Consider the following 13,013-nt stretch of genomic DNA (forward strand, 5'->3'; position numbering starts at 1 on the left):
ATGGAGAAAAAAGACCCTTATCAGTGACCCAGCTCCTGTCATGTCTTTTGACTTAAAAAGGGAACACTCCAGAGTCTTGAGTCACTGGTTCATACTCTGACCAAAACAGGTCCCGATCTGCAGGACACTCTCAATTCTTGTATTACAGAGCCAAATAGGTTTCTTAGCTTTCAACTCTAATGTTGGCAAATTTATCATTTTCATAGAAAAACAAGGTTTTTGAAGTCTAACATCTCGTGAATCGTGACCTTGTAGGCACATTCTGCTTTAACCTTCATGACCCCCCCCCCCGGCTCCGAGATGCTTTACCCTGTTTTCATTAAGAAAGCACTGCATGCTCCTCTTCCACAGTCTTGTTTAGTCACACTTAGACCTTTTAACCTTTTGTAAAATATGCAGCAGTATTTCCACTAAACTCCACTTAAGCATCGGGCAGTCTGCAGCACAGCTTCTTCTGGACGGATGTTGATGTGATTTTTAATTATTGCCTCCTTTTGGGGAGACTAAAGGGCAAAAAATTTGCACTTTAGTTTCCGTAATGCATCCTAACAGTCAGCTATTTGTGTGCTTTGTGAATATTTAATGGATCCGGTGGTTACTTTGTAATGTGCATAACCCATTTGACTCAAGTCCACATCCTCTGCAGTTTTATGCTAATGCAAACAGTGTACAAACTGAGCAATTTACGGGTGGCGCGTTGATCAAAGAGATGATCAAAAAACCTAAGTCAGTGCATCTTTAACAGCTTTCCGCTGTATCCATTTAACATATATTAAGTGGGCCATAGTCCACAAAGACCACCGGCTGAGGAGAAGCTGGTCTGCCTCATTGCCCTGCTCCCCGAGATGAATTTTGGATGAAACACAAGAATGCGCTCCGCTCACTCCTCAGCGCCTTGAACGCCGACTCCAGACCTCACTTTACCAAACAGACATAAGGCTCCTGTTGTGTCCATGTGCAAAGTGTGGGCTTTTTAAAAAAAACTTGTTAAAACAAGATTTCAGTCTGGTAATGCATTCACTTTTGCAGCTTATTTTCTCATTTTAAACTCTGTGTAAAACTGAGGTGAGGTCCACAAACTGGACACTTTTCACCTGCACAGACAATTGTCTTTATAAAGCTTTCAGACAAGCAGAAAAGCATCATGGTGTGTAGTCTCTGTAATAACGAATCACAGCTTGGTGGTTTTATTACTGCAGATGGCATCAACGGGGTTCAGGGAGAATGTGTTGCCTAATTTTGCTGCGGTAGGTACAGCGAGTCATTTCTTGGATTGCAAATTTTTGTTCACTGGGAACAAAAACAACATTTTTCAAACAAAACTGCAACACTTTTCAGTTCATTTCAGGACTGCATTATACTAGCTGTGGCTAGATAAACGTGTTAAAAAGAGTTGTCAGTTTTGCAATTGCTTGCTGTAGATTTTCAGATGAAGCTGCCCCTGCACTCAACAACAGTCATGATCACTGAAGAAACAAAACTGGTTCTAAAACACGGTGTTTCCAGTCTGTATTACTGTATGTGACAAAATCCACTTATCATTAGCTCTCCATGCAGCCTATTTCCCCCTGGCATTATTATATTATTTTTGACTACTGTAGAATTTCCTTGAAAACATTCCTGGTTTGGGGTTCATTGTCCTCTGCCGAATGAAATAATTGCACTTTCTTTTATTTATCCTTTAATGGCACAGTGTTGTGTTTGAATTTACTCGAAGGCCGGGGCCTTTCTGTGTGGTGTTTGTTTCCTCCCCATGTTTGCGTGGGTTCTGGCTTCCTCCCACAGTCCAAAAACATTCATGTTATGTTAATTAGCAATTCTAAATCAGTCAAAGGTGTGAATTTGAATGGTTATCTGTCTCTGTGTTAGTCCCTCAATAGACTGACGACCTGTCCAGGGAGTATCTCTTGCCCTATGACAGCTGGTATAGGCTCCAGCCAACCATGATCCTGAATTGGATAAGCAGAAAAAAAACAGAAGGATGGATTTTCCTTTATCACTCATGGGAACTAGCAGCGTATGCCTGCATACCGAGACCGTTCAGACTGCACCAAAGTACCAGTGATGGCCGAAGCTCTGAGCAGGACTTATCTGAGGATGTGGGCAGAGGTTTTGTTTTAGATGCCAAGCCAAGAAGATAATGGGTCATGGAAAACTGATTTGTTATGAAATTCTGCACACAATATTTGGATATGATTACTGGTAACAATAAATTTGTGTAGGCAGGTCATTTTGTTTCTTCTCCAGCTGGATTACTGAAGTTTATTTCCTGCGCAGCTGCAACATGAGTACTTTGTGCATGTAATCAGCCACTGATAGGGAATTGCAGCTCGTTTACTCAATATCAGGCAACGCGTGTTGCATCCTGTTTCCTCTGTTATTTCAAAAGTTTCCAAAAATCTGAACAGGAAATTGCCTAATAATTTTGCTGTCCGATTCTCTCACTTGTCTGGTGGAGGCTGGCTCCACTGTACAGTCCTGTATGTTAATAAAAGTGATCAAATGGAGTCTTAATAAGGGAAGCAACGGTGTAAAGGTTTTTTTCATATATAATTAAAATACCAGTAGATACGCACATGGCTCTTTTCCATGAGCGTGGATGCCACGATTTATTCAGATTCCTGTAAACCATCTGGTTCGTCTTACAAGCTGCTGGAATTTAAATGGCTGTAAATGCTGTTTCCATTTTATAGGATAATCAGCTGTGCTGTTGATGTCCTTTTTTCAGGGGCTATTAGAGCATGAACTCATTGTTGGCTTTATTGTGGAAAATATCTTGCCACTTTGAGGACAGCTGGAGCCAACTGCTTGTCATCATAACTTGGAAAAAAGTCAAAACATTAAATATTACACATTTTCAATAGTTTATGTTGTGTGATTTCGTCTTTTGCAAAGGTTGGTAACTTTTGCAAAAGTCTCTTTAGATGAAGAAAACTCCCTGGTCATCCTGACATTTTGGGGGGCTGGGAACAAGCTCCTTTCATGCCTCTGCTGTACATTAAAGCTGTAAGAGGTAAATCCCCCCCCTTCGGAAACCGCGTTTGGCTGTGATGTCTGTTTGCCTTTCTGAATATATGAAGGACTCTATTGTAACTGTGCTCCCTCATGGTTTATCTAGGGGGAATTTACAGTACTCTGTTGCAATCCTGACTTTATACCTGCAGTAATGTACAGAAGGAAAACGGGATTACAGAACACTGACACTGAAACACATTTCTTCATTTTAGTGCATCAAACAAGATTCGGTTTGGCTCTACAATAGACAGAAACCAAGCCTATATCTTTGTGGCTAAATAGCATTTGAAAGACTTTTCCCAATATTTGGGTGAATCCAGACTTTAAACAGTAGGAGACATTTTCCCATACAAATCATAATCTTCACAGTATTGTCTCCATGTGTGGCTTGTGGTTCGGTTGCTGCAGCGAGGTGCTTGCAACACCGTGTAATCCGTTTCCCCTCTGGGATCAATAAATAAAGATGCATTATCGACCACAAGCTGTCTGTTTCGGATAAACCTCGTCTGAAATGCCGCACTGAATTGAACAAATCTGGTAGCTTGCTGACTTTGAGGCATTCTTTGTGCATTAGTCTGTTCCTGTGCACACAGGCTTCCTTTTTTCTGAGCATCGCATTCCTAACATACAGGAGAGCCACACATGCAGGTGCTACTTCATTCCTGAGACATACGAACCTCACATTTCTCCTTGAACACGACAGCCACATGTCCACGACACGCTTATCACTTTCTACCTCATTCTTTGGAGGTGATAGTACTCCTTGTTGTGCTAGCAGCAGCATCAGTGAACTCAGTGTCGTGGTAACAGATCTGCACTTTTTTCAGTCTTTGGTTAAGTTGCCCTTCAGCTGCAGTAGGATTGGATAGCCAGAGAAAAACAAAGACCAGCTGATATCTAGGTTTTATCAAGGACCGCCACAACATCCCGAGCAGCCTGCTTGTAGGGAAACACAAGACGGGAACAACCAGAGCTAACTGGCTCTCATCAACATCTCATCGTTTCAAAATGAGATTGTAGGAAACTGATCGAGTTGTCTGAAACTAAATATAAATCCACTGCATGTGGGTGGTCTTCATTATATCTAGGAGGCCCAACCACTTGTAGTGTGGAAAAATAATGGAAATTCATGTTTATCTGGGAATTTTTTAAACCCCTTTTCCGAATCAAACAGTTTTTAAGTAACTGTCAGAGTCCATAAAAAAGAAAGAGAGAATGTTTCTCTAGGGCCTGAATATGATCCTTATATGTGACACTTTTTCAAAATGTTTTTTTAAATCTGAAAATCAGAATTCATTTGACTTTTATGTCACTCGCTTAACCGAACAGCCTTGCCAGGAGACTTATGTAGACAGATGTAGTTAAGTGCTCCTTCACATCCTTAAATTTTGGATGAAATCAGTTTCAGCAAAGCCAATCAGCTCATGATCCAAAACCTCCTGGCTCTTCCCTCTGCATCCACACATACACCCATCCAGAAGAAGCAGCCATTGCTCCATAAAAAAGCCTTCATTAAAGGGTTGTCTTTCTCTGTCCTCGTCCTCTCTGCCATGGCTTCTGCTGCACATCAACTGGAAACCTTCAGTGGCCTGTGTCTTTATGTCTGTACAACAGCATAAAGCAGGAGAAGTTGTCTTGTTGCTCATGTTGGTCAGTTCAGGACTGTGACTGGTTAACACTGGAATCTGACAATGACCACAAATCAACGTGAGCAGCAAAATCTGATCTGAGCATTAAATCAAACCCAAGCACTAAAGCTGGAAATATGACAAACAAACTTTTACAACAATTACCAGTCATGCATATCTGCAGTTGATTTCATATCTTTTGAATTAGCCGTCATTCACTTTAATATTTTTTTGGCTCTAGATTTTTTTTGTTGATGACAAAATTGTTAGCAGCTGTCTTCCTTTCATTTAGAGGAAAATCAAATATTTAATGTTTAAAACTCTGCTGGCGAGAGAGGACTCTCGCTGGGATTGTATGAGCCTTTCTCTGAGTAACAGTGCGACTCATTAAAGCTAAAAGGTGTCTGGAAAAGTGAAGGGTTAAAATGATTTCAAGGCGAGCTCGAGTCAGGGAGAGATGAGTGTTCTGTGAGATGTGGTGTGACTCCAAGCCACAGAGAAGTTGCTGTGTAACAGCAACGCCTTTCATCTCTAAGTGGTTGCATAAGGTTTGAGTATTTGTCATGGGATCATTGTGCTGAGAGAAGATTTTGTGCACATATATAATATGTGTCTGATCTGGTGAGGTTCCTGTCATAGCATGTGAAAAGATTTGAGTGGTTTGATTAGATTCTAAAGTCCTGGATCAGATATGACAGCTCATTTCAAACCATCGCAGACTAACTGACAGCTGAGTAACTTTGACTGGCATCATTCAGACTGTATCCATCATCACCAAATTTTTGTGACTCCTAAGAAAATAAAAAGAACCATTTCAAGGTGCATCCACCCACCCACAATGTATTTTGTCAGTGTGAGAGCGTTTCAGTGTTTGCTGTTATTTGTCTAGCTGTGGGTGATGGAAGTGCCCTGACCCCGTTATATTAAAGAAGAGGTGTGAAAGTTGGCTTTAAGGGGATTTTTACGTAATTATGCAAGTCTGTGTGTAAATGTGTGATTTATTAAACAGATGGCATCAGTTTAAGAAAAAAAGAAGCACAAAGCGTTACTTGGAGTGTTTCATTAACTTTTGCAGAGATCTGTGGTTTAATTTCATCAGTTTTTATTCAGATGGACTCCTATTTGCATATTTTGATTTCCATCCATCAGTCCATTTTCTTCCGCTTATCCAGTTCAGGGTCACAGGGGATAGAGAGGGCTGGAGTCTATCCTAGCCGCCGCAGGGTGACAGGCGGGGTTCATTGTGGACAGGTCACCTGCTTGTCACATGGCTAAGACAGAGAGACAGACAATCATTCACTCACCCACACTATGGCAAATTCATAATCACCAATTAACCTAACCCCATGCATATCATTGGACTGTGGGAGGAAGCCGGAGCAGCCGAACAAACCAATACAGACACAAGGAGAAGATGCAGACTCCACACAGAAAGGCCAGATGGTGGATTTGACCCAAGGAATTTCTTGCTGTGAGGCAACGGTGCTAACCACGGCGCCGCCATGCTGCCCCTATATTAAAATATCAAAATCTCCATGACATGACATGGATATTTGGATTCAAGCAGCAAATTCACTTAGGAGAAAAGACTATATTATTGTACTGTGTGCTTTCCTGATCGTATAAAATAAACTGCCACTAATAAATAGTTTTATCTTTGAAATACAGATTATACATTTGGTATGAAAACCAGCTATGGCCCCCTAACCATATTTCATCCTCTAATCTCATACACACCAAAAACAATCACTGCGGACATGGACACGCTACCCACATGTGCACTCAAGTGATTTAGTAAAGCATTGCTCTATTTTGGGTCCAGTATGGCGAGGGCTTTTCTCTAATAAGAAGACTAGTTGCACAGATACATGTACGGTTGCATTTATCTTCATTTTCAGCCTGTGGAATTTGTTACTCTCTTACTGATTATTATGAGTCCTGTGTCTTAAAACACAATTATGAGGAAGAAGTCACATGTCTTGTTATTTTTTGGTCTTTTTTTATTTCTTTTGCCACAGACATATTGCCACAATCATGCAATGCAACTAGCAACAGTAGTCCTCCACCTGCTCTGGAGATCTGCTGCAAGCACGCACCAACCAAAGCCTGTAGCAAGTGGAGCATATGTCTAATAGTTAACTTGTTTAAGATGGTGAAGTTGGAGTCACCCATGGATGAGTAGCTGGTTATTGATTTGTTACTTGTAAGTCAAGTTATAAGCTATGAAAGGATGGATGCAGTCCCTTCCCCCCCCCCCCTTTCCAAACACACCACAAGGACATGTGCTGATTATCCCAGCTCCCATCCCAGATACAGTGGGTTCATTTATGCCTGCTCCACTGGTGGCATCACTGTTATGCACCAAAGCTCTGCACCATGAATACCAGCACTGCACACAGAACCTCCACATCAGCACTGGTGTAGGAGAAGAAGCCAAAATCCAGAACAAAGAAATCAGAATTCTTCAGTTTTTTCATGAAACTATTGAAACATTTCCCTGAATATAATCTGTGTCAGGTTGATATATCATTGAAATGGCAGAAAAATCTGACACAATCATACAGCTGCCTTGCAAGTATGGCTTGCGCCAGCGATGTGACATTGTTATCCAGGCCATAATTTTATGGGAAATGCCAACATTTCTCATGAGTTTGAAGTCACTCTTAAAGACACTTTCTTCTATTCAGAGGCAGACTCATTCTCTGTCTTGCAGAGATAGCAGTGTTTGGATAGAGCGTTGCTCATTTGGACAGAAAGCAGACATGCAAACACAAGCTTCTCTGTAAACACACAGAAAAGATACACACACATTTGATTACACATTCATTTCCTTGTGAAAGAACACTTTAGTTTTACAATACATGGCTACATTGGAGAGTTGTAATTCACACTGTTCCTCAGCCTCGCTTCCTCCACTTGATACAGTGATTTCTTTAGTATTGAAGCCTTTCCCATTCCTTCTGCCTTCTGCAGCTGCCGTTAGTCGAGCCATCTGTAGACGATTTTCAGTGTAATGAATTTTCTTCATATAGAAGAAAAGCATTTGCTTGTTGGTGGCATCCATCCATCTGTTCATCTGGATTCAAACCCAAGAACTTCTTATCGTGAGGCAATGGTGCTAAACACCACACCACTGTGCTGCCTCCTTACAATAACATGAAATCCTAAACTGGAAATATAATATAAAGTCTGTCACTTTATTACATTTAAACCCAGTTGTTTAGAAGCACTGTGAGCAAACAGTATCTTGTGAAATTAATAACATTTGCTTTTATTTTCATTTTCTTCCTAATTCCCTCCCTTTTTCTTAAGAAAAGGGAGTTCACCTGACTAAACCCAGTACTATTCCTCAGTGACTCAGTCATGTGGCACCACTGTAGTTCATTTATACACCTTGAAGTTATTACTGTGAATGCTAGCTAGCTGGAGGACTCGTACTGTATCTCCTGAGCCTTCCTCTGCTCTCATTCTCGTGCCCTGTTCCAGTACAGATGGTGCTCAGACTGAGCCAAAGCAGATTAGTCTGAGAAGAGTCACACCCTGACCAGAATTAGTCACAAGGTTCTCGCAGCTGACATCTTTTTTTGCTCTGGGATGTTTTAAATTTTCACTGCTCTACTTTCCTTATTCACAGATATGAATATTCCTTTGACACGATCAGCTGCCGGCTTACAAATGTGGCACTGGGATCATGCATGACCCAGTACAATCACGGGGTCCTGCTGCATCATGAGAACTAGAGCTAACACAGCGAGTGTAGTCACATTTCCATGGTGATCTGTCCAGCTGTCTGACCTAGTGGAGGAACATCTGCAGTGAAGTCACTCTCGGGCAAAAGACGCAGCGAGTGACAGGCAGCACTGTGGGAATTTTGGCAGAAGTTCTTTGGCGAAGTTTAACCGCTGACAACAGAGAGAAGATATAGAGCAATGTTCACGTCTGGAGATGAAGCAGCCAACAATCCAGTCACTGATTTTCTGATTCCAAGGATCTTTTTGGAATAAGAAATTGGTCAAAGAATACTTGGAAAATATTTCTCAGTGCTTGTTTAAGCTTTCTTGAATTAAAATGTATCAGCTTAATAATTACAGCTTCCCGAGTTAAAGTCCTCTTAACACGCTGTACACGCTGACATCGTTTAGTGAGTTGGGATGCACTTCTTGTACGTCGCTTGCACTTCCAAACAATCTTACATTACAATGCAATCAGATTACTTAGATGCCTTTTGGCTTTGCTGGTGTAGGAATCTAGTAATGATAAAACATCATAGACTGTATATGAAAGATGAACATGGGGTGATATTTTGTTAGTCTTCTGGTTGCCTAATGACAACTCCAGTGTGCAATAATGACAAAGCAGGTTACATTTTAGGGCACGGCTTGGGATTTACATGTCACTATTGTATGAGAAATCGGCTAAGTTTTCCAATCTTCGACTCACACAAAGTCAAGAAAATCTGAAATGGCATATTTTGACTTTGTGTGAAGATAAAGATCTTTGAGGAAATGGTGGAAAAAAGAGGAGACCAACTTTTGTATCCCATTTCAGTAAAAGTAACTCTAACCTGGTAGTGAAATTACAGAGCTTGGCTGCAGTGGGCATTACACAGGAGAGTGGTGTGGGTTCCTCTTCGCTGTTATTTTTTAATTGCCACAGTCTGTAGCAGTTTCAATCCAATTAATGAAGGAGGGGGAAGAAGTGTGCCTGGCCTCCAGCGGGGAGATTTACTGGCCACACACGGGCACGCACACATCATGCTTGTGGAAGACTTGATGCTTGCACTCGCTGTCTCGGCCTCTCTTTCTCTTTCCCCCCTCTTTTGTCTTTGCCGCTCCTCTGCACACAGACGTACACACGCCACACGGTACGTCTAATTTACAGGAGCTGCCACTGCACAGCATGTGTGTATTAGTTTTGCTTAATGCCTTCCAGATGCCCAAGCTCTATATCTCGTTGCCCATACGTACTGAAAGAACAGACGATTGTTCCTGGGGTCTTCCTACTAAAGAGAACCAGGTGTGGGGGAGACGGCCTGCACATTTGTGACAAAGGGAGAGCGTTGTGAGCGTTTGCTAAATAGGTTTTCATGTTATTCGGTGGGGAGGGGGGTTAGTCACCACACACATTGTGGCAGAGTCCTGCATGCATGAATACTGTGCAGCTATGATAATGATGGTTAGGATGGAAGCTCCTTCTCAAACTTTATCGGTTATGTCTGACAAACTCCAAAATGTTTCAAGACAAACATTAGAAGGCTTGAAACAGACGACTTTTCTGTACATCAATTATCATTTTTATACATTTATCTTTTCAGTGGTCTCGGCAGCCGAAAGATGACACTTGATGAGTGTAGCACACCTACACTCTCTGTCCACAGCTGTGGAATGCTTGGATTTCTAGAGCAACATTTTTCTCTGACCCCAGTGGATTAACCCACTAGGGGGCCCAGAAGTAAATATGAGCTGTAGACTGCCACTAGTCTCCTGCCCTCTATGGACTGTGTACTCAATCACCTTCAAGCACCCATCAAAACACAAAGCACACCAAATAACACATGGCAGCTTGATTATTTTGTCAAGGACTAGGTGCCAGAAGCTGGAGTGTCTCATCTCTTATTATTTCCAGTGATGTTTGTGAGTGTTTTTGATCAGCGTTTGCATACAAATGTTTAGAGAATGAATTTCAGTGTTGCGAGCTTTTGTGTGTGTTTGTATATAAACACAATTATTTGCTCACAGATCTCTCTTACCTATATATGAAGTAATTAGACGCAGGTAGTGTTTCCGTGTTTGTCCTGGTCTGAATTTCCTGACATCAGTTTGTGTTAATTCTTGTTTTGTTTTGGGGTTGTTGTTTTTTTGGATGAGTATTATATTTTTTCCCTCCTCTAACAAGATTCTTCCTCCTTTCTGCTCGTCTATTGCAGACCGCGGTCCTCGAGGAGCTTTGGACCTGACAGAGTTAATTGGCATTCCCCTCCCTCCCTCCGTCTCCTTCGTCACAGGCTTCGAGGGTTACCCCGCTTACAGCTTCGGCCCGGAAGCCAACGTGGGGCGGCTTACAAAGTCATTCATCCCCGATCCGTTCTATCACGACTTTGCCATCACAGTCACAGCTAAACCGACCACCCGGCAAGGCGGCGTGCTGTTCGCCATCACCGATGCATATCAGAAAGTGAGGACACTGTTCATCACGTCTCTTCTTTGTTTTTTGCTCCCTTCCAGGAAAATATTAAAGCTTTTCTACATGTTTTATGTTCTTCAGATTGTACAATTAGGTGTGGCTTTGTCTGAAGTGGAGGATGGCTCCCAGAGAGTCGTACTGTACTACACCGACGCAGAAACAAGAGGCCGCACCCAGGAAGCTGCTTCATTCAAAATGAGTGACCTGACAGGAAGATGGGCGAGGTTTACACTCACTGTGCAGGGCTCAGAGGTGATTAAAGATGTTATGCTAATTATCTCTTGGTGTACTCTATGCTATGTTAAAGTGGGATTTGGCAACTTGATTTCTAACATAACCTCGCCTTGCTTTCTTTGTGGACAAGCTATTTGAAACTGAGCAGTGTGACTGTTGTGCATCTGCGCTTCATTGCACTTTGTGGATAAATCCAATTCCTTTCTGCACATAGACACTATATATAAGGTAGATATACCTAAGGTAGATATACCTTCAAGAGTCACAAGCATCTTAAACCTGCATTATTTCTTATGGCCAGCAGGGGGTGACTCATGTTTCTAAAACAAAGTCTGAGATATAAAAGTTTATGGAAAAATGATCAATCAGCATCTTTATCTGTGACCTCAGGAAACACTTTCCAGAGTTTGTGGTCTCAATCTATAGTTTAAAGTCCTGTTTTGTGTGTGATGCTCAAAAGAATGGATAAAGCGTGATTTTCTTTAGGTCAGCCTACCTTGTGATTGGCAAGTTGCTACTGTATTGTCATATTTGGTTTTAAAACACCAACATGGCAACAGGCTGCTAAATAGTTTTCTCGTTTTCAGACCTTACATATGAGTATTATGTCACAAAATTCAGACATACACTTACTGTGTGCCTAAATGCAAGGAATAAAGATGTTTGCACAGATCATCTGTTCCATACAATTACATTTTCCTTTTTTTTTCATATGGTTTTAAAGCTCAAGCATGTGCACTTGTCCCAACACGTAGGTGCGCCTCTACATGGACTGTGAGGAATACCACCGGGTTGCCTTCATCAGGAGTGCTCAGCCTCTGACCTTCGAGTCCAGCTCAGGGATCTTTGTAGGGAACGCCGGGGGTACGGGCCTGCAGAGGTTTGTGGTAAGTGTCGATGTGTGCGTGTTTGTGTCCCTTCTAGCCACGTGAGCACTTCGGTACTTCCTACACTGTCTTTTGTCAGCTCTGTACAACAGCTGCATTTCTGCTGTGCTTATTCCTCATCCCAAGTGTCAGTGGGTTTGGATCAATGACTTTGAAATGAATATTGAATCCACAGCTAGTTGCAGAAACAAATGTGGTGTTTGGACAGTTGCCGACTTTACATCTGAGAATGAACACAATAGTCTTCGTTGGCAGCTTTACGACTGCCACGGGAGGCGAGAAATGAATGACCAAGTGTACTCATGAGCACTTCTTTGTCCTATGAGAGCTCCTAAATGACAGGCTGCTTACTTACATATGTGCACCAGGGCTAGTAGTCTCATTTTTGAATGATTTAAACTGAGTGCACCTGTGATTGCGGCTGCCAATTCTTTCCCTATAAAGATGAGAAATCAAACAATAGTAAATATTAAAGGGTGGAGGCTAAAATCCCTCACGATAGTTAAAAATATCCCTGTGCATTTATAGCAAGTACGTGTTATCGAGAAGTGCTGAGAAATCAAATCCATGTGCAAAGCTGGCCAATGCAAGCAGTGCTCTATAAAAGAAAATAAACCAGTAAAAGCTTCAGCACTTTCGTCCCCATTATCTATGATTTGTTGTTTTGTAATTTGGCTTTGTTCATCACATTGCGACTGCAGATATGATGAAGAAAATAGCTTTTTTTTGCATATCTATGGGGAAAATAGTTTGTATTAGTGTGGGTCAGAAAATATCTGTTATGTCATCAAGATATCTATCTAAAACATCTTCAGTGAACTGTCAGAATATTACATTTTAATAAGAAGAGACCCAAGTTCATTTTAGAAAACATGCCAACAGTACTTTTCCCGAATAAATCAACCCACGACCGGTGGCTGAACTAGAAAAGCACACGACCTGTGACTTTAAAAACAAAATATAGTCCTCTTCTTTGCCACTTTTTAACCTTTTGTTCTCGTGAATTATTTTTTTATCCAAGTTCATGAGACGAACAGACTACAAGATGTTCCATTTCCACAACAGT

General features: G+C 41.6%; 1 protein-coding gene across 2 annotated transcripts in view; it reads left to right on the forward strand.

The window, feature by feature from the left end:
• LOC102305954 (collagen alpha-1(XVIII) chain) overlaps positions 1 to 13,013 on the forward strand; it is a 58,793-nt gene that overhangs the window by 18,976 nt on the left and 26,804 nt on the right. For both annotated transcript variants that reach the window (XM_005943669.3, XM_005943670.3), the window contains exons 3-5: positions 10,570 to 10,817; positions 10,908 to 11,078; positions 11,816 to 11,947. In XM_005943669.3, coding sequence (XP_005943731.1) covers positions 10,570 to 10,817; positions 10,908 to 11,078; positions 11,816 to 11,947 — 551 coding nt within the window. The remainder of the gene's footprint in view (positions 1 to 10,569; positions 10,818 to 10,907; positions 11,079 to 11,815; positions 11,948 to 13,013) is intronic.

Source organism: Haplochromis burtoni, unplaced genomic scaffold (genome assembly GCF_018398535.1).
Source record: "Haplochromis burtoni strain Fernald_Lab_line unplaced genomic scaffold, NCSU_Asbu1 Contig_101, whole genome shotgun sequence".
Classification (NCBI taxonomy): domain Eukaryota; kingdom Metazoa; phylum Chordata; class Actinopteri; order Cichliformes; family Cichlidae; genus Haplochromis; species Haplochromis burtoni.